This window comes from Anguilla anguilla, chromosome 18 (genome assembly GCF_013347855.1).
Source record: "Anguilla anguilla isolate fAngAng1 chromosome 18, fAngAng1.pri, whole genome shotgun sequence".
NCBI lineage: Eukaryota > Metazoa > Chordata > Actinopteri > Anguilliformes > Anguillidae > Anguilla > Anguilla anguilla.
The window spans coordinates 17,623,235-17,641,718 of NC_049218.1; the positions used below are offsets into that span (position 1 = coordinate 17,623,235).

The following is an 18,484-nucleotide window of genomic DNA, read 5'->3' on the forward strand; positions in this document are numbered from 1 at the left end:
GTCTTCTGCTGCTGTAGCCCATCTGCTTCAAGGTTTGACGTGGTGTGCGTTCAGAGATGCTCTTCTGCATACCTCGGTTGTAACGAGTGGTTATTTGAGTTACTGTTGCCTTTCTATCAGCTTGAACTAGTCTGGCCATTCTCCTCTGACCTCTGACATCAACAAGGCATTTTCGCCCAGAGAACTGCCGCTCACTGGATATTTTCTCTTTTTCAGACCATTCTCTATAAACCCTAGAGATGGTTTTGTGTGAAAATCCCAGTAGATCAGCAGTTTCTGAATTACTCAAACCAGCCCGTCTGGCACCAACAGCCATGCCACGTTCAAAGTCACTTAAATCACGTTTGTTCCCCATTCTGATGCTTGGTTTGAACTTCAGCAGATCGTCTTGACCATGTCTACATGCCTAAATGCATTGAGATGCTGCCACGTGATTGGCTGATTAGATATTTGCATTAACGGGTGCAGTTTGCAGTTGAACAAGTGTACCTAAAGAAGTGGCCGGTGAGTGTATATATATATATATATATATATATATATATATGCAAACATAGAGTTAAGTAAAGTAAAATATATACTCCAACAATAAACAAAATGTTTTTTCAATTTAATCTTAAATGACAGTTTGAAGAAAGGAACCTAATTGGGGACAGTGGCAGCCATTGAAATTTTCCATCATCAATAACCTGCATGTTTTTACAGCCTGTATCTACCTCATATCTTCTGCCAACTCATCTACAATGAAAATACTTTCTACCAGAGAGAATAGGGTCTTTTCTGCAGAAATCTGACGATAATTGTACTTACTTAATATATCATTAAAATTCTAGGAGCTGATTTTTATAGTAATACGCACTCTTTTCATGTATTATTTTTATGTTAAATTTAGTTTATTTTTTTTTTTTAATAGAATTAGGCGCTTTCTCCCCAGTTGACTTTTTCCTAATTTAAAAAGATTTAGGCCACAATCCTCAGTGAGAAAGATGGGACATTTCCCATAGGGGTGCAGTGCTCCTAATTAAGCGAAGGGTGAGTGTAAATTAGAGGGGGATATTCTGGAGCTCTCTGATGGTTCTCTTTAATCGGTCCAGCTCACTGAGGGATGTTCCTCAGCGGGGTGGGATTGCCAAAATATGTCACAGATTTAAGGGTACAGTTCGTGAGATGGCAGGCTCCAAGAAATGTCCAGATTGGAATCATGCATGGGGGTTAATTGGTCCCCCAGAAATGTCAGCAATAGGTTTTCTCTTGCCTTGTTGATGGAGGGGGGGGGGGTCTGGCCTTCCCCTCTGTTGCATGCTGAGTAACTGGTGTCAGGGTGCTGTAATCTTCTGTGGGGTGATGACGGGACTGAACATCTGCAGTTCAGCTCCCTGGAAGAAGACACAAACCAATCCGGTCAGATTGCATTACTTCATTACCCATGTGTCAGACCACATATTCCTCTCCAGCCATGACTGATGGAGGTCACTTCAGGAATGAAATCCCACCCCTCCCCCCACCCCTTACTCAGCTGTGTACTGATCCAAGTGGGGGATTTCTACAATTCTCCTCTCCGTCACATCCTGTCTGCCATCTAAACACATGGGTCACAGATCCAGGACTTCTGACCCCCCTCTCAAGCTGAGAGGTGACAAGGGGTCAAGGCAGGGGGGTTTGGAACTGCCTGGAGAGTGATCTGACAGAGGAAAGGAAGGGATGCATTTCCGAAGATAAAAAAAAAACAAGAAGAATCTTTCCTTGAGAATATGACTGGCAACACTGTGCCATGGTGAATGATGGAGCAAGAATGTGCAATGCCCATTCAGTACACACCATACACAACCGTGCTTTCTTCCCACAGTTCACACATGCCAAGGTTCATTCAGACAAATTCATGCACAAATTCATTCAGGAGTAGTCTGAGGTTCTTTAGAAGGTGTTATTTAGAGGCCTTTCATAATCTGCTTGGAAATTGCTCTGTATCTAGCAGGCACAGCATGGCACAAGGACATCGTAGTAACACAAATGAGTTGTTAAAATATGTGCAAACTGCACAGATGAACCCGAAAAAGCACACACAATGAAAGCTAAGTTGTCATCTTGAAGAGCCACGTGTGATCTGGAGATGATTTAGGTAGGAAAAAGACCCATAGGGTAGCAAAGACTCCCCAGTTTATAAAAAAACATGGGTACATAGTGCCCTTTCCATTGGCCCCGCCCACCTTGTCTCAAAGGAAGATTCTGGTAAGCACTGCTGACCTGTGAGGCTCAAAGGAACTGAATGAATGGCAGTGGAAACTCTGGATGCCTTCCTGTATCACTGTTGGCTACTATCACAGAGCATTCAGGGAAAACCACTGTAAGAGCCAAGCAGTCCAGATAGCAGTATGCTGTATATTTGAACAGCAGCCCTGGAACAATAAGCAGTGTGTAAACTATTTTTAGATGTTAATGACAAAAGGAGGGCCCCAAGGTATAATAAATACTGCACACTCTTTTAATGTTCTGAAGTCTCTCTCTCTCTCTCTCTCTCACACACACACACCTACACACGCTCACTGAGAACAGTATTACACATACATGTATTCAGTTCTCTATCCTTTTTTCAATTCAATTTTTATGTCAGGGAGTGAAAAATTATATTAATGAAAGCAGCTACATCTGTGTACAGTGTGTGAATAAATGCAACCAGACTTGTTAAAGGGACCTTTGCTGTGACAGGACAAACATTTTTTGTCCTGCAAATAAGTGTATCTCACTGCAGATAAGAAATAAAGTTCACACGCCTATTAACTGCTCAAGTTTTTAAAAATGAGCTGATAAACATTTATACAGAGTATTGAAATGAACTGGGGAATATACATATATACATAATATAGTTTTCTTAAGATGTAAAACAGGAAGTACTTCATAATTCCCAGGTTTTTCTATTTCTGTCTGAATGAATTTGGATGGTGCAGGACAGGGGTCAAAGTGCACATATTTGCTCACAGACTGGAATTCCTACATCATTTTTTCCATTACCCAGAGTGGAGGGAGGGGCTTGAACTAAGCTGGAGGCCTTTATCAGAGAACAGAGCACACACACGCACACACTTTCTCTGCCTGTGTTTCCCTCTGGGATATCCTGTCCCAGGCTAACAGTGTAGTATTTACTGGCTCTCACGGAGCACATTACCTGGTATACTTATCATACTGGACGCAAGCCACACACGTATTTTTAGGGGTTATTTTTATGACCATTTCCATTGGCTCATGGAGAAAGCCTTGAGTAATACGAAGGAAAAGGGGATTGGCACAGTGAAGTCTGGGCAAAGGTACACTTACAGTCAGAGCTAACATAAACATGTTATAATAAATTATAATTCATTTTCTAGTGTACTTCACTAGAATGTGAATTTTGGTGAGAAGTCTTCCTGAACCATGCACACACCATTGCGCAATGATATTAGTCAAGGCAATTGTTTCAGTTTTTGACTGCATTTTCAGTGTGGTAAAAATGTAATTCTAAATGTTATTCAAAAAAAAAAATGGAACACAGCACATAAGCCTACATCATAAAATGATGGTATAATAATTTTCAACCAGCTCCTGAATTGTAGGCTGTAATGTATCAGCGATTCAGGAATTACTGAGTCAGCAAATACCCACCTGTGAGGTGCAACCTGTTGCATGTGACAATCTTGAATCAATGACAACAAGCTTGCTTGAACTGGCAAAATCAACTCAACAGGAAAACATTTAGTGACCCTAGAAAATTTGCATCATGTGTGCCCTGTACAACAGGATGTGTTGAGACATGAAAACTGGATGAACACTTTTATTTCTTCAAAAAAAAAACGAAAACAAATGAGAGCACAAACCACCGAGAACAGGCAGCAAGAAGCCTGTTTCTTTTCTTAAAGCAAAAACTGGTGTAAAGATGATCAGCATGTGTTTCAGCGTTGTTTCTTCTTTTCCATTTTTGAGTGGTGGATATCACTTCAAATGAACTCATGCAAAGCAGCTGAAGATAGAGAGCAGTACCTGCCCCCTGAGGGGGGTTGGGGGGGGGGGGGGGGTTGCACCCCCGCTGCCAGGCACAGCTGCAGGCACTTCGAACCACTCATTTATGGTGATAGTCTCCTTGCTGCCTCTCAGCACAGTCTCACCAGACCATGTGCCCCCCTCTCTGGCCCTCCAGCAACTGACTGCCCTGCCTACTGCTGAACAGTCATGTGACTTTGTCACTCGCCAAACATGATCTCCGGTTTTCTCTGGTCTGACACCTTGTCAATACAGGGCGTTATGCCCTTTCCAGATGGGATCTGTGGCCTGCATATGAAGTTCTTAAAATCAGCTTGTTCTGCACAGTACCATTTCCTGACATGTTGTGATCAACGTGTCCAATGTGGGGATACTGCGTACGATTGCGGGCACGTGCGTGCTCGCTGGCGGTGTATGTGTCGTATGCTGCTGTTTGAAACACAGCCAGAGCGCTTGGCGGGTGGCTATCACTGGCGTGTTGTAGCAGCCCACTGCCTGGACTCGTAGGATCAGTGTAAAAGGCAGTATAGATCATTAGCTCTCCCTAAATAACTGCTCACAGCATTGAGAGAAACGGTATAGACTCAAAAACACATGGAACGGACTCTAATAACATCTAAAAATGATACCAATGCAAAATAAAAGAAATCATGAAACAACAGGAATATACATTATACACACACACACACACACATGTATATATATATAACCTTAGTTTTAGCTTCGTACATACACTCCACCAAAGCTGTAATTAAGGTAGGCCTACTATATTTTAAGTAGCAGTAACAGATAACATTCAAGGTTAATATTACAAAGGTTATACGATGAATTACAAATTAATTAACTGAAAATAAGAAAATTAGCATCTTTATTAATTCATCATAAGCAGGCCTGTGCCACAAACTGTGAACTTTTTCACATTTAAATAACAAACAGTTGTTTAAATCTTCGGTCATTTCGTGTGGTATTTTGAGGCCATGCTTATGTTAAAAGCTCTGAACAGTAGTGGAATTGCACTGTTGGACATTGAGCTCCCCAGCGTTGTACAGCATGTTGTATTCAAAGAGCTGGCTCTTCATTTACAATTTTCCATCATCTGAGCCAGCTGGGCCCTTTAAACAGTCCTGCAAAATATCAGCAACACTTTATTCACCAGGCACAATATTTTCCCCTGCACTGGCAGTGTATATCATAGCATGGCAAGCCCTCATGTGTGAACGCGTACACTGAGATATCTTCCCATCCATTATGTTATGTACAATTCAAAGTAGGTAGGACCAATTTTTGATGAATAAACCCTTATCATACCACCATTAAAGTAAACGTTTTATTTTGTTTAATGGTAAATGGTTTGGTTTTTAGTCTTTAAATAAGTCATTAGCTCCACTATGCGCGCACGCACGCACATACACACACAAACACACACCGGATTTAATAGCCTATGGTTACTAGTATATGTATGCTTCTTTACCTCTTCAATATTAACGTACTGCCAGACTAACAAAAACTGTTTTATCTGATCAACATATTTGCTGCTTCCAAAAGCTTGCAAAGAATATTGGGGTCTTCGACAAATCCTCACCAACTGCGCGTTGCCCTTTTAAGAGCTACATCTTTCCATTGGCTCGGTGACGTCAGGACACCGAAGGACTCCAGCCCAGCCTCCTAAACAATCCACGCAATGGTGCTGTTGGAGCTGTGCAGGGACGGGAGGCAGAGTTTCTAACAGCGAAAGCCAGGAAAACACCGAAACACTGAGATGACCCAGAGTCCGACAATCGCTGTGGATTAGAAAAAGAAACTTTTACGATGGCTACGAACTATCACGTGAAGAAGTGACCAACACATTCATCAGAGAGGGACCCAAAGCTTGCTACTACTTAGATGCACACGCACAGCTATGAGCGAGCTGAGCTCCGATAAGCCTGGCTGCATTCGTAATTTCTCCGTGTTTTAACAGAACCTGTCTCGTTAAACATTTTACTACTTTCGTTGCTTTTAATTCTATTCGACACCTGGCAGCTTCGGTTTTAAAACAGATAATTATGGCGGGGAAGGTGACTGCACAAGGCACGGGGATATTGCTGGTAACAGCCAACGTTGGATCGCTCTTTGAAGATGTGAGTAGCAAGCGCCTGTGTTGTCACGGTATCTGTGCTGCTGTTTTTGAATGTTGGACATCGTGGAGATTCGTCGTTTCCACGCGTGGGCATTTATGTTGGTGGTGTGTGTGCATGTGGACGAGCGGTTCGTAGCGTCGCCGAACACTGATTCACTTTAACACGCTCACAAAGAGGCCCTTCTAAAACCTAACTTAACCCGCTGTTTTGTGGGTTGCAGGTACGAGGGGGCGTTTGGCTATACCTGACTGACGTTTCTTAGAGTGTCTACTGATTATTATAATTGCTGCTCGCGTACAGGATTGGAAAGAGCTACCTCTTTCCAGGGCCTATTTATAACATTTTTGTAGTTAGCAACCCATGTCTAAGCAATGTCTTGAAGTAGCTTATAACGTACATTGCACTTAGCTCAAAGTTTCCGTTCGACGTTGATTCAATATTGACCTTCGCGTATTTTACCATGGGTGTCATTATATCATCAATAGCCTAAGTCTATATGACTTTGAAGACAAATTATGATATGTGGATAAACAGAAAGACTTGTAGTCTAAGTTAGCAGTTCAGCTACAAGCTTATCCTCTGAATTGAACGGTTTTGTTCCGACAGATCGTTAATGTTAGTGTAGGTATGATATAGCATCACCGGCTGACAGCGTGCATGCAACAGAAAAGGAAGAGGCTATCCTAGTAAACTGTCCCACGAAGTTTCCCCATTTTCCCAATTTCCCACCGTGAGTGACAGCGTGACGATAAAGTCGTTACATTTCACCAGTTAGCCTACCCTTTGGTCGACGTGCACACATGATTGTGGATACTTCGAAAATGAAATGCAGGTTCAATTTTAACATAAGGTAGCTATAATGACGATTTACAAGTTCAGAATGCGTCCACAGCTAGCCAGCGTACCCAAGTTTGGCTGTTTTACTTTCGCTGCTTGTTAACTGCCGTTATGTTATCTGTTATCTGTAATTATTTAGTAATTGACACATTAACCTGTTTATAAATACTGCGCAGTGTCACTGTTTGTTTATTTATGTACTCGGACAACACGATGTCGCAGATGTGAAGTGTGTGCGTGTGTGCCAGAGCGAGAGAGGCAGCCGGACCGACTCATCTTTATGGTCGGGCCCAAAGGCAGATTGTCGCTTCCATTTAAAGCGCAACAAGCTGTTGTGGCGGCTTTTTTTCCTCCCTGTGAACTGTACACCGAACGTGAAAGCCTTTCTCTCCGGGGATATAAATAGATTTAGAGGCAAGACTGGTGACCTTTGGCTGTATTATGGGTAATTTTGCTTCTTTTTTGGGAAATCTCTCAGATATTTCACAAGTTGATTCAAAATTGACAGGGGCGGACGAAAAATGTGTAAGACAATATCGTTGCATAATTCGACTTGTAAATAGGCACACATGGTTTTATTGACACATTCAGTTAAAATCCTACTTTATGTTCTCTGCCTCTCTATTCATAAACGTTAAGGACAATTTACAGCTATTTTTAGCAGCTTGCATGTGCATAAGGAGACGAATGAAGCAAACACGCTTAGTCACATGATACCCTAATTTCTATCATATGGTTAAAATGCCATTGTTTATTTTGCTCAAGTTAATGTTCTGGTGGTGTTTCGGATTTACCTCGAAGAGGCAGTGATCCAGGAATGATTAAGTCTTAATGGACAGGTAAATACAGACTTTTCAGGCAATGCAAACCAGTGCTCTATATGCAAATAAGGTGCTTTGAATGCGCCTTTATCTATGCCTTCAGATCCTTGTTTCAATCAATTAATCGCATGCGTCCAGCAGCATCGAAATTCAACTTGAGAGAATAGACATCAACAATCGATTTTTGTTACTTTTGAATTTAATTATTATTATTAAGTTGTATTATTATCAAGTTACTATATAGCCTAATATAATTCTAAAGTTGTAAATAGTCAGTTTTCTGTTCTGTTTTTTTCAGATCAAGAAATTGCAGTATTGAAAAAGGGAGACCCATAGGTTAATGCCGGGATATGGCAACAATATAAGAGGGTATCATTTTTAATATCACAGATCACCTTTCTAAAAAAAGAAAAAAAATTAAATTAGAAATGGAAAATATAGCAAAGCTTTCAGAAGTTTGCAGTAAGAGTGTTAGGTTTGTTTGTTTTTTCAGTTACCTTTCATTATTTTGAAGTTATCCCACAGAGGCTAAAAGCTCACACTGTTTTAAAGTTAAACTGGGATAAGTACCAAATGCCAAAGGATAACTGGCAGTAACCACCACATAATGTGTGAAAGATACTCTGTGGAACCTTGGTCCAGGCAGCTCACTTGACCTGAAACAGAAGTGTGAAGCAGGCAGATTAGCAGGCGTGTTGATTTCACACTGGGTGTTTGACCCTTTTCTAATTTAAGTCCACTGATGAATGTTTGGGTGGGGAAAAAAAACAAACAAACAAAAAAAAAACGTGATTGCACTGAGTCGAAAAGTAAAAAAGATACAGTTGCAACAAATAGTCCTTGTCAAAGGGCCCTTAAAATGAATCTTCTACATTGTACCTAATACAAATGTAAGATCTGAAAGTTTTGATATGTTCCTGTAGCAGGTTTTATGTTAGAAACAGCACCGAAAAAAACTCAGGCTGAGAGTTTCTTGGTTTCGTTGGGTGGAGAGTCCCTTATGGAATGGCACACACACACACACACACAGTACACATATTGAAGTTCACAGGGTATCAGTTTGTATGGCAGGCAGCTTAGAGCAGGCACTGGTATGAACCGCAATGCTACAGTACATGGATGAAACAAACTTGCTATCTGTGTGCGCATCAACATGCTGCTCTCCATTCACTGCAAAGCTCCCCTTGCTATTGCGCTGCATAACTTTGCATTGACTCTGCTTTCAGTTGCCTCACAGTGTAAACGGTTTTCTTCAGGGTGGCTGCCCCCGCCCCCCCCCACCAATCAGCAGTGGTCCTTGAAAATACCATATCAGTGGATGGGAACTGTGTGTGTGCATGCATGCGTGTGTGCGCGTCTGTGTGTGCGTGCGTGCACAGGTTAGAATGGGTATAAAGCCTAATTTCAGTGCACTGTTTCCCTGGCTGTTTTCTGCTCTGAGTCTCCAGGGCCTTCAGTGGCCTTGGAAGGTCTGAGGAGTTCTGAGAACGTCAGAAGTCTGCGCTGGGCGCCTCTGGGCCTTGCTATCTGTGGGCGCAGCTGGACGGCCTATACCGTTCTGTTTGATGGGTTATGTCTTAATCTCTGTGATTAATAAGACCTTCAGTACCCTGCACACTGACACTGCTAATCAAGGGCCTGCACTGTGATGTCATGCAATATCACTGAATTAATAGTAGCGGTACCATCTGAATGATGCTGAGATGTCCCTGTACCGTTTGAAGCAACATTGCTGTTGCACTGGCCAGACCTAAATTATGTACAAGCTATTTACTGCTCTTTTATGAAAACATTTTTTTTTTCTCTTTTTTTTCTCTTTCCTCTCTGTCTGGGATTCCCAGTCATATTCATAGGCCTGTCCTGTTGTTGCAACGTCCTCTCTGAGTTTGGGAGGAGTTCAGTCCACCATTTGACCTGAGCAGGCATTGTTTATGCCTAAGGTTGGAAACAACATCTAGACCAAATCCCTCCTTCCTTTTCTCCAAATTTTCTCATAATATTTCCATTCGACAGCTGTGGGTCAGAGTGTCTACATCAGTGGAACATGAGAAAAGCACAAATTTAGAACGATTTCAGTAGCTGGAGTAGCATTACACGGACATCTTCTGTGCTTTCATTAGCTTATCCCCTTCAAGACTATGAGGAGACTGAGGGGTCCTTATTTAATCAAAGTCTCCGTTCACCTGTTTGCGATGATGACACAATCACTGTATCTTTGCTGTTAATCTCTGATTAATCTCTAATTGTTATGGACTTTGTGGCAGAAGCGCAAAGTTCTTTCAGCCCTAAATGGGGATCCGTGTCACAGCCGACCCCGTGTGCGTACGTGGTGGCGCCGTTCCTGAGCCAGGTTTTGTCGGGGAGGGGCGGCGCTCTTCTGGCTCGGCTCGGCTCGGCGGTGGCGTTTGATTTCGCCGCCCGCTCTCCCCCAGATTCCCCAGATATCTCATAAATTCCGACCACCAGGCGTCCCTTTCGGTTGCAAATTCGCTCTGACGCAAACGAAGCGGCGCCTTGCTCAGATGAAAGGAGGCCTTTCTGTGCGTGCGAACGTTTTCTAGGGCGGAGACCTCGTTTCTGTTGCCGCGGACGACTGTGAGAGCGGTGAATGAGGCCGTTGTGAGACGCGGAGTGTTTCCGCCGACTTCCGCCTCTCTTTGGCGCTCACCTCACGGCAGCCAGTAGAATGTTTGAGGGATCTTGGGGGGACAGTTTTGTGAGAAAGTCACCGGGGCTGTTTTCTTTGGATTTCTCTTCAAACACAGAAAATATTATTTTGAATCAAAAGGCCGCGTTAGCCGCTGGCTGCGTGGTGAGCTGTGTGTAGATTTAGGCTTGCATCGCCGGCCCTTGGTGTTGCAGCTGGTAGAAATCTGGGGAACTGTAAAGAATGCCCAGCTTCTGCGTGTGTATTTTTCACAGAGGTCTAAGACTGTCACCTTCATGCTGTGCCTCAAAGCATGAGCTGCTGATTCAGTCTGAAATACGACAGGAAGGTGACTCCTTTACTCAGTCAGCGAAAGCGAAGGCGCTCACCACGAGTCAGTGCAGGCTGTGGCCTCTAGTCACAGTTTTTGGGTGTTGCCGTCAGCCCACTGTGAATTGGGTTCCACGGAAGTGCCGCACCGTTGCCCTCTCAGCTGTCCCGCCCGAGGTAGGGTGGGTTTCATTTGGCCAGGGTTCCTCTGGGTGCCGTTACACAAGTTCCTTCCAGTGACACACCGGACACCCACGTGCTACCTGTGTCAGAGAGAGTTACACCACTGTGTTAGCTCTCCACTGTAGTACTGTGTGGACGGTAGGGTGTGGAATAGTTACTGGATAATGCATTGGTGCGAATGCAGTGAATTCACTGGGGAAGTGCATGCACTCTAGCTGCGGAGCTCCAGGGCCATGAGCAAAGGCTGCATGCGTGTAACCTCAGAGGCACTGCAAGTCTGGGGAAAATTTGAGGCAGAGAAAAAGAAACTAGCCTGTCTAGCCTTCAGACGAAAAGACTGAAACCGTGAAGGAGTGTCAATGAAGCGGAGGGGCGTTACTTATGAGAAGAGAAGGAAGAGGGTGGGGCGGGGGCAGGGCGGGGGCATGGTTATGTTGGAACTTGACCCCTCCCGTGTCTCATATAAATCCGTCTGCTCTCACATGACGTTGGGCCGGCCCTGCTTTAATTGGTGAGACACTGTGGAAACTTTCTCCCAGTGAAAGGGCTTATTGTCATCATTATACTCACCGTCCACACATTCTGACCCCTCAGTGCATGAAATGGGCAGCTTTTAAAGCGAAAAGTTAGATGTGATAAATCTGGATTTCTATTACAGCAAAGTGGGGGAGGGGAGATTCCAAGTGTCTTTGTGTGCCTGTACGTTCCCTATTCAATAACATGGTATAGCCTATTTAAAGTCGGTAAGGTAGATTTTCTTTACTAGATGCTTGAATCACTTAATGAAATGTCTGTGTGGTGGACAGTGTTATTTGGGGTATGCTGCTTTGCTCACGTGCAGCGTCTATCTAGCTTGAAACGGCTTTGCTGGTGTGATTTCTGCTCAAGTAATAGCTGTGCCTGCATGATGATGGACTTGGAAAATTGCTGATTATGAGTCTGGCATCACATGTGTCTCTCCCTGGCCCCTTTGGTGTTGGTTATGAAATGGCATCTTTGTGGAACTAGTTATGAAATGGAAAGAAACCATTAGCTCGGTCCTTCCCCGCTGTCATAGTTCAGAGACCACCTCTGTCTCAGGGCTGAGAGCGTGCCACGCTACGGGGGAAATGGTGGTTGGCACTGAGCTGCTGCCCCCGCCCATCACGACGGCGTTTAAAGCGGAGTTCCCTCAGGTGCCTGACCATCTATAGAGCTTCGCGCCGCGGGGTTTGTGTGTGTGTGTGTGTGTGTGTGGGGGGGGGGGGGGGGGGGGGGGTCACAAGCAAAGGCGCAATCAGATCCGCATTTTTCCACTGTCTGCGCTCAAATGTGTACACTGTGATAGTGCTTATCTGCCGTGGTGGAAGGGAACTGAGGCGTGCTCGCTGTGGCTGGAGCTCACCGGCGCTGCCGACCGCTCCGTGTGTGAATGGGAGTCTACCCGAATGGCGAGGGCCCGTCTGGCGAATGGGAAGTTCAGCTGGAACGACTCTCCTCATCTTTTGCGGCGGTTCTCTGGCTGATTAGTGACGGTTGGTTACGGTGCTGGAGACCTTTTGTCATGCTGAGTGTCCTTCTGATGTCCAGATAAAATGCCCCTCTGACTGTCACACAAGAAGGTCTTCACCGTTCTGGTATTACGGCACTCGGTTTAGTTTAGGAGTGCTTTGAGAAGTGGAGAGCACTTAAATCGGGGAGATTTCTTGAGGGACAGAGGGAGAGAGCGCGCTTTCTTCCCACAACCCACCCCCCGCCCAACCCCCCGCTCTGCTCGCAGAGAAACTCCCTCCGCACAGGGGAAACCATCGACACACCGCCCGTCTTGCTCTTTTCAGCAGACGGTTCTTAGCATGGCGGGGGGGCGGAGCCTCTGTTTTGTCATCCTCAGATGAAGGCTCGGCTGCCAGAAGTGGCCGAGCTCTGAAGTGGCCCTGGAGATAACTCCTTCCAGAGGCGCACTGTAAACAAAGGGAGTGAAAAAAGACAGAGAGAAAGAGCATCTCTTTTTTTACTGGTTTTATTTACAGAAAGCTGCCCCCCCCACTTTGATTACAGTACAGTGTGTCCTGGGTTTGGGCTGCAGTCGCTGACCCCTCCGAGCCTCACAGATAAACCGAACGGCCTAAACAATGAGCACTGCTCTGCGAAGCCAGATAAGGAAGTGAGATTAGGTCAGAGGATCTGGGTTTGGGACTGATCCAGGGGGCAATTAATGTCGTCCCTTTTGACCACTCCCCCCTTTTCCCTGGGCAAGCTGGAAATCCATAACCAAACACGCCCCCTTTCAGAGTCCTAAACCGCAAGCCTCATTTGCTTAAAGAAGAAAATGAGGAGAGTGAACATGGCTATTAAATGGAACCAAGGCAGTAAAAGTTAACGTGCGGAATAAAAAGGCTGATAAACCCTGGCAGGAGCCCAGCTGGTGTCTGAGTTCTGTCTCTCGAGCTTTTCGGCTCTGTGCCTCTCTCTTCTCTTCCCTCCCTGACGTTTTTTTCCTACGTTAAACTTTAATGTTGTTGAATGAATTGGTGTGGCTGAATTGGCTTCTACCACAGTTGTCTGCATGCCCAGTTAAAAATGAGCTTGTCGTCTTAGATTCTTAGTAGTACTAAGTAGATTGTGTATAATAGTGTACATCATTAAGGGTGTTGTAGTATAGTGTGCTTAGGGATATAGGCTAGTTGAGTATTTTATAGCTAATATGTAGCAGTTTGAGCCATTTCAGGTCTTATAAACAGCATGTTTTAAATTAATTAGCCATTTTTTGACCAAATGATCAAAATTATGCTATATTATAGTTACTGTTACGGTTGTTTTGAAGTCACTTACTTTAATGTCTTCAGTCAAAAAATTGTTGTTTAGAAGTTGTCATAATTTCTGCTCCGGCATCTTAAGATTCTACTTTAAGTTTGCCAACAAAATTGTTGAAATGTTGAAATTTCACGCTGGTCTCAGGGATTGCCCGTTTTTGTATTTCAGGAAAGATTATTTCTGGATTTCATATTCATGTGGTTTTTTTTTCAGGCTCCTCAAAATACACTCATGTGAAAGCGTGTTTTTTAGTGTGGCGGTTAGCAGTTTTTGTTATTGCTCAGTATCTGTTGTAGCATGTCATCGTATTCAGTTAAAAACATACCAGTTTCCAGGTGTGTACGCAAGCTTGTTTAAGCCCCGACAGGGCATTTGTTTGCTTAATTAATGCAATTGATTGCAACAGCTTGCGTAAATGTTAGCTTAACGGTAATAAAAAATAATTCCTATCGGAAAAAAAAGTTTAAAATGAAATCAAAATAAAGTGAATGAGGAAGATTAAATTAAATTAAATTAAATTAAAATAGGAGTGCTGTGTGTGCTTTGTACACTAAATTTGTACACTAATTTAATAAAAAAACAGTTATCACCCAGCTGCTCTATTGGGTGGGGGTAACTGAGGAGAGGAGCTGTGATTGCTTGGTACACCATGGCCAACCAAGCCCTTTCTGTGGAGTTACTTTTCTAACCGGCTGTGGTCAGGATAGGTTCATCTCACACAGGGTTTAATGGTGTCCATACGTGTACAAGGGTCTGGTGGGACGTTGTCAGTCTGCTTGTGGACACAAACCTCTCTCTGCTAAGCAAGATGAACGCCCAGGTTCTTGGCTTCATTAGCATTTCCTAAATCTGCTCTTTGTCTTGGCATGTCTGTCACGCTCACCCCCGCCCCCCCCGCCCCGCCGCCAAAATCCCAGGCCCCCGATTGGGCCACACCCTCATCTGAGACACACCTCCCTGGGTTACAGCTGCTCACCACACATCATTCAGTGGACGTTAACCAAGACAGCTGGGTTTAGGTGCTGACGGTGTTTGTCCATGAGTGTTAGTTTTCTGCCATGTTGAAACAAGCCATTGGGTTTTGATCAAAGTTGTGTTTTGTGGTAGTCGAGTGTCAGCGAAAACAGGCTGTCTGGCTCCTCCACTCTTTGATTTCTTTTTAGTATTTTCAGATCATAAAGGGGCCTGTCTGTTTGCTGCTTCTGCAGCTCTTCTTCTTAGATATGTGAGCGGAGAGGTACCCGCGCAGGCTTGAAGCTGCCATGAGGGTACGCATCAGAAATTATTCAGCCCACAGCATCATACTGAGAGAGGCAGAAATGGAGGAGAGAGGAATATGTTCATTCCATTCCTAATATGTTATATTGCAGTAATCGTTCTCATAGTGTGTGCATGCGCATGTGTGTGTGCCTGTACGCGTGTGCGTGTGGGTGTATGCGTGTGCATGTAGTTATTTGGAAATATAATATTGTGCTGATGTTTGTGATACTGTTAGCCTTTAGAAATGTATCCAGCCATGTCATGTTAATGTAGCATTTGAAATGTAAATAGAGTTGGTATTGGTAGGGAGGAGGGTGAGAGTTGAATGAGAGCCAGAAGAGGAGAGAGATTAGACAGCCTTCGGGGGTTGTGTCAGGCCTTAGCAAAGCTGAAATGTTGGTTTGGTGAGTTGTCTGAACTTGAAAGGAAGGTGTGTTGAGAGCTGCAGACAGAACTCAGGGATACAGCCTGAGCACACAGGTGCCAGCTGAACGCTGGTGTATGTTCAGTACACTGCAGGGACAGTAGTGAGGTAGTGATAATTCTTATTAACTTGTAGAAAAAATTTAAAGGACAAATTTAGTCGGCATGCCTCATGCTACTTTTTTTATTTTTTCAGGAGGAAGTATGAATGGTTAAATAGTGGCATCCTGAAAATAAAATTTAAAGTTTATGTAAAATTCTTAACACAAAATGAAAAACATCTGTAGCTACCTACACATGAACTGCCTCAACCGTTACAAAGCCATGATCGTATATTACAGTGTATTCTGGCTTAATATCAAAATTTGCTCTCTGAAGCAAATTGATTTGTCATACAAATGATACAACGAACTCAAAAAATCCACTGGTTCTGTACGTTACACTTGCCCACACTCACACGCACACACACACACACCCATACACACCACACACACACAAATAACAAACAATCTACACACCACCATACTGCACTTTCCAACCAACGGTTTTTAGCGTCGTGGCGACGGTGCCTCTGTTTTACGATCCACAGATAAAGGCTGAGCTGGCCAAGCTGGCCGCACTGAGTGAGCACTGAAGTAGCTCAAGAGATGATGTTTGTGCGATGCCTGCGGAGTGCCACTGCAAACAAAGAGAGGGGGGAGAAAGACAAGCACCAGGCCCAGCTGCAGAACTATGTGAGGAACATTTCAGAAGGACCAGGCTTTTGAGCAGGGCTTGGGCCAGCTCAACACCGAGCTAGTCACCTCTCTGGCCTCACCCCCACCTGCCTCCCTAACCCTCCCCCTCTCCCAAGCCTGCCGCCGTGCACCAGCTGGCCCCACCCTTGTCCTCCCCCTCCTGCTTGAAGAGGATCAGATCCATGGAAATTTGAAACCCCATTACTGTCCCAGTGGAGCCGCTGCTGATCATACACTTGGTATCTATATAGGTAGATAATTGGCTAACCAGCAAGCAAATACAAAGGTATGCTGGCAGTAGATAGCTGGTTAGCGCTAGCAGTTTCTCTCTCTCTCTTGGACACACACACACTACATACACACACACACACACACACAAATTCAACTTTGTAGAGGTATGACAGTGCAGGTGCTTTGACCATATGCAAGTTCCAATTCATTGTACATGTACTGGAATGCAGGCTGTCATAAAAGATCTATGTGAAAATGACATTAAATTAGCAGTTATCAAATTGTTTTTCAGTACCTTCTCTTCAGTTTTGTAATAATATGAAGGAACACTGCTAGTTCAGCTTGCACAGCTACGTAGGCTTTTGTATGGCAGAGGAAGCACAGATCGGTCCTGGCGTGGGCCAGAGTAAAGCTGGTTGCTGTGTAAACAGAAAACAAAATGGGAGCCATGGCCGTGCAGCGGTGCTCCTGAATCCAGGCTAAATGTGTTAGCCTTTGTCTCCTGGCCACTGATGATGATGTCACTAGTAGTGGATAAAGAGCATAATCCATCACTTGGGCACTAGTCACTTCCTGTGCGGAGAGGGAAGCACTAGGAGGCCCTGGAAGGCCTTCATACCTAATTTATCTCCCCGAGAGCGAGTTTATTTTTAAAAACCCTCCTACACGCTGTGGAATTATTCTCAGCAGAAAAGCTTGTGATTTTCAGCCCAGCAAGAGCAGTCAGGTTTATCTTTTCAGAGCAGATTTCTCCAGCACTTACGGAAAAAATGAAACGTCTGTCTTTCATGAGAACTTTAAAGCCTGTTGTTTTAAGTTCTCTAAGAATGCATACCCTAAGCTTGAGATACGAATATACATGTGAAGTGGCTTTATTAAAAACCAGAAAGCCAATAACAGTCTATCTGAACCTTGAACACAATCGAAAAGGCAGCTGTATTAGATCTCTTTAGCTTCAGTTTTTGAACAAGCAGGAAACTTTTCTTCATGAGATCCAGCTCTTTCCCATGAGTCTCTGGGGGAATTGCCTTGAAAGTAGATGTGTGGCATAGTCATGGTTGCTGGGTGGCAGCCTGGCTCTTAAAGGGTTATTGTGTCCTCATTCCAGCGAGGGGGAGGGGCCAGGAGCAGGAAGGGTCCCTAGTGAGGGGGGTTTGAGCCTCCTGCCTGCATGGATATTTATATTTCATAATGAGAGGGACACGGTGTCACTCTGTGAGGTCCCACCTGGCCTTCAAAGGGGCCTGGGCTCTGGGGCTTTCACCGGCCTACTTCCTGTTGGAGCTCGGTGGCCTGGTTTAGACGTCTCTGGGCTTCAAATTGCTATATGGGAATACCCAATCCTGCCAACACCCTGTCTTTAAAGTCCTAAAATGTTCACTTGTTTTCTGTGCTCTTTTTATAGGCCTGGCCTGGCCTATCCCACAGCTCGTGGCCACATAGAAAGTTCCTGCATCTGGCCTTTAGGCCCAGTGTTCCAGCCAGGCACCAATGGTGTGTGGAACATTTTGGTTCTGTAAGCTGGAAAATAAGCATCCGTCGTGATGTTGTGTTGTCTACAGCGCAGCTAATTAGTTGGATTTCCTAATTGAGTCTGTTATTGTGTGTGCGTGTGTGTGTGTTGTAAAATTCTTATGCATTTATTGTTTAATACTAACACTTTTGTGGGTTATTAGTCTCTGTGGGCAACTGCTTTAATGGCTAAAATAGCATTTAATTGCTAATCGGTTGGTACTTCTATTTTTTTATTATGGTTGAGTGGAAACAGTTAGGATGAAATGTCGGGCCAAGTCGTTAAAGTACCTTAGGGCCGTGATGCACTCAAATTAAAAATAGATTTAACACTTACAGGCTTAACACATTAAGAGATGCAGGCTCACAATTTTTCTGGCATTTTGTAAACGTAGCAGAATTATTTTGCCGAAATGTTTCTTGTGTGTGTGTGTTCGTTCATGTGTGTAGAGGCCAGGTCTCTACGCCAGTCAGAATCCTGTCCTGAGAAGACCTGCTTTTCCTCACTGTAATGAGAGATGAGCTGGACTGAGGGAAAATGCTCACAGCTCACAGCAACATCAGTATCCCTGTGTTTGACAG

At 44.2% G+C, this 18,484-nt stretch overlaps 1 protein-coding gene across 2 annotated transcripts in view; it reads left to right on the top strand.

Annotated features, from left to right (window-relative positions):
• The first annotated feature begins 5,647 nt into the window (after positions 1–5,647).
• The window catches only part of LOC118218007 (inositol polyphosphate-5-phosphatase A), a 131,068-nt gene continuing 118,231 nt past the window's right edge, over positions 5,648–18,484 (top strand). The window contains exon 1 of one of the 2 annotated variants that reach the window (XM_035400303.1): positions 5,648–6,128. In XM_035400303.1, coding sequence (XP_035256194.1) covers positions 6,054–6,128 — 75 coding nt within the window. In that variant the 5' untranslated portion in view covers positions 5,648–6,053. The remainder of the gene's footprint in view (positions 6,129–18,484) is intronic. The other variant, XM_035400304.1, reaches the window with a different exon arrangement.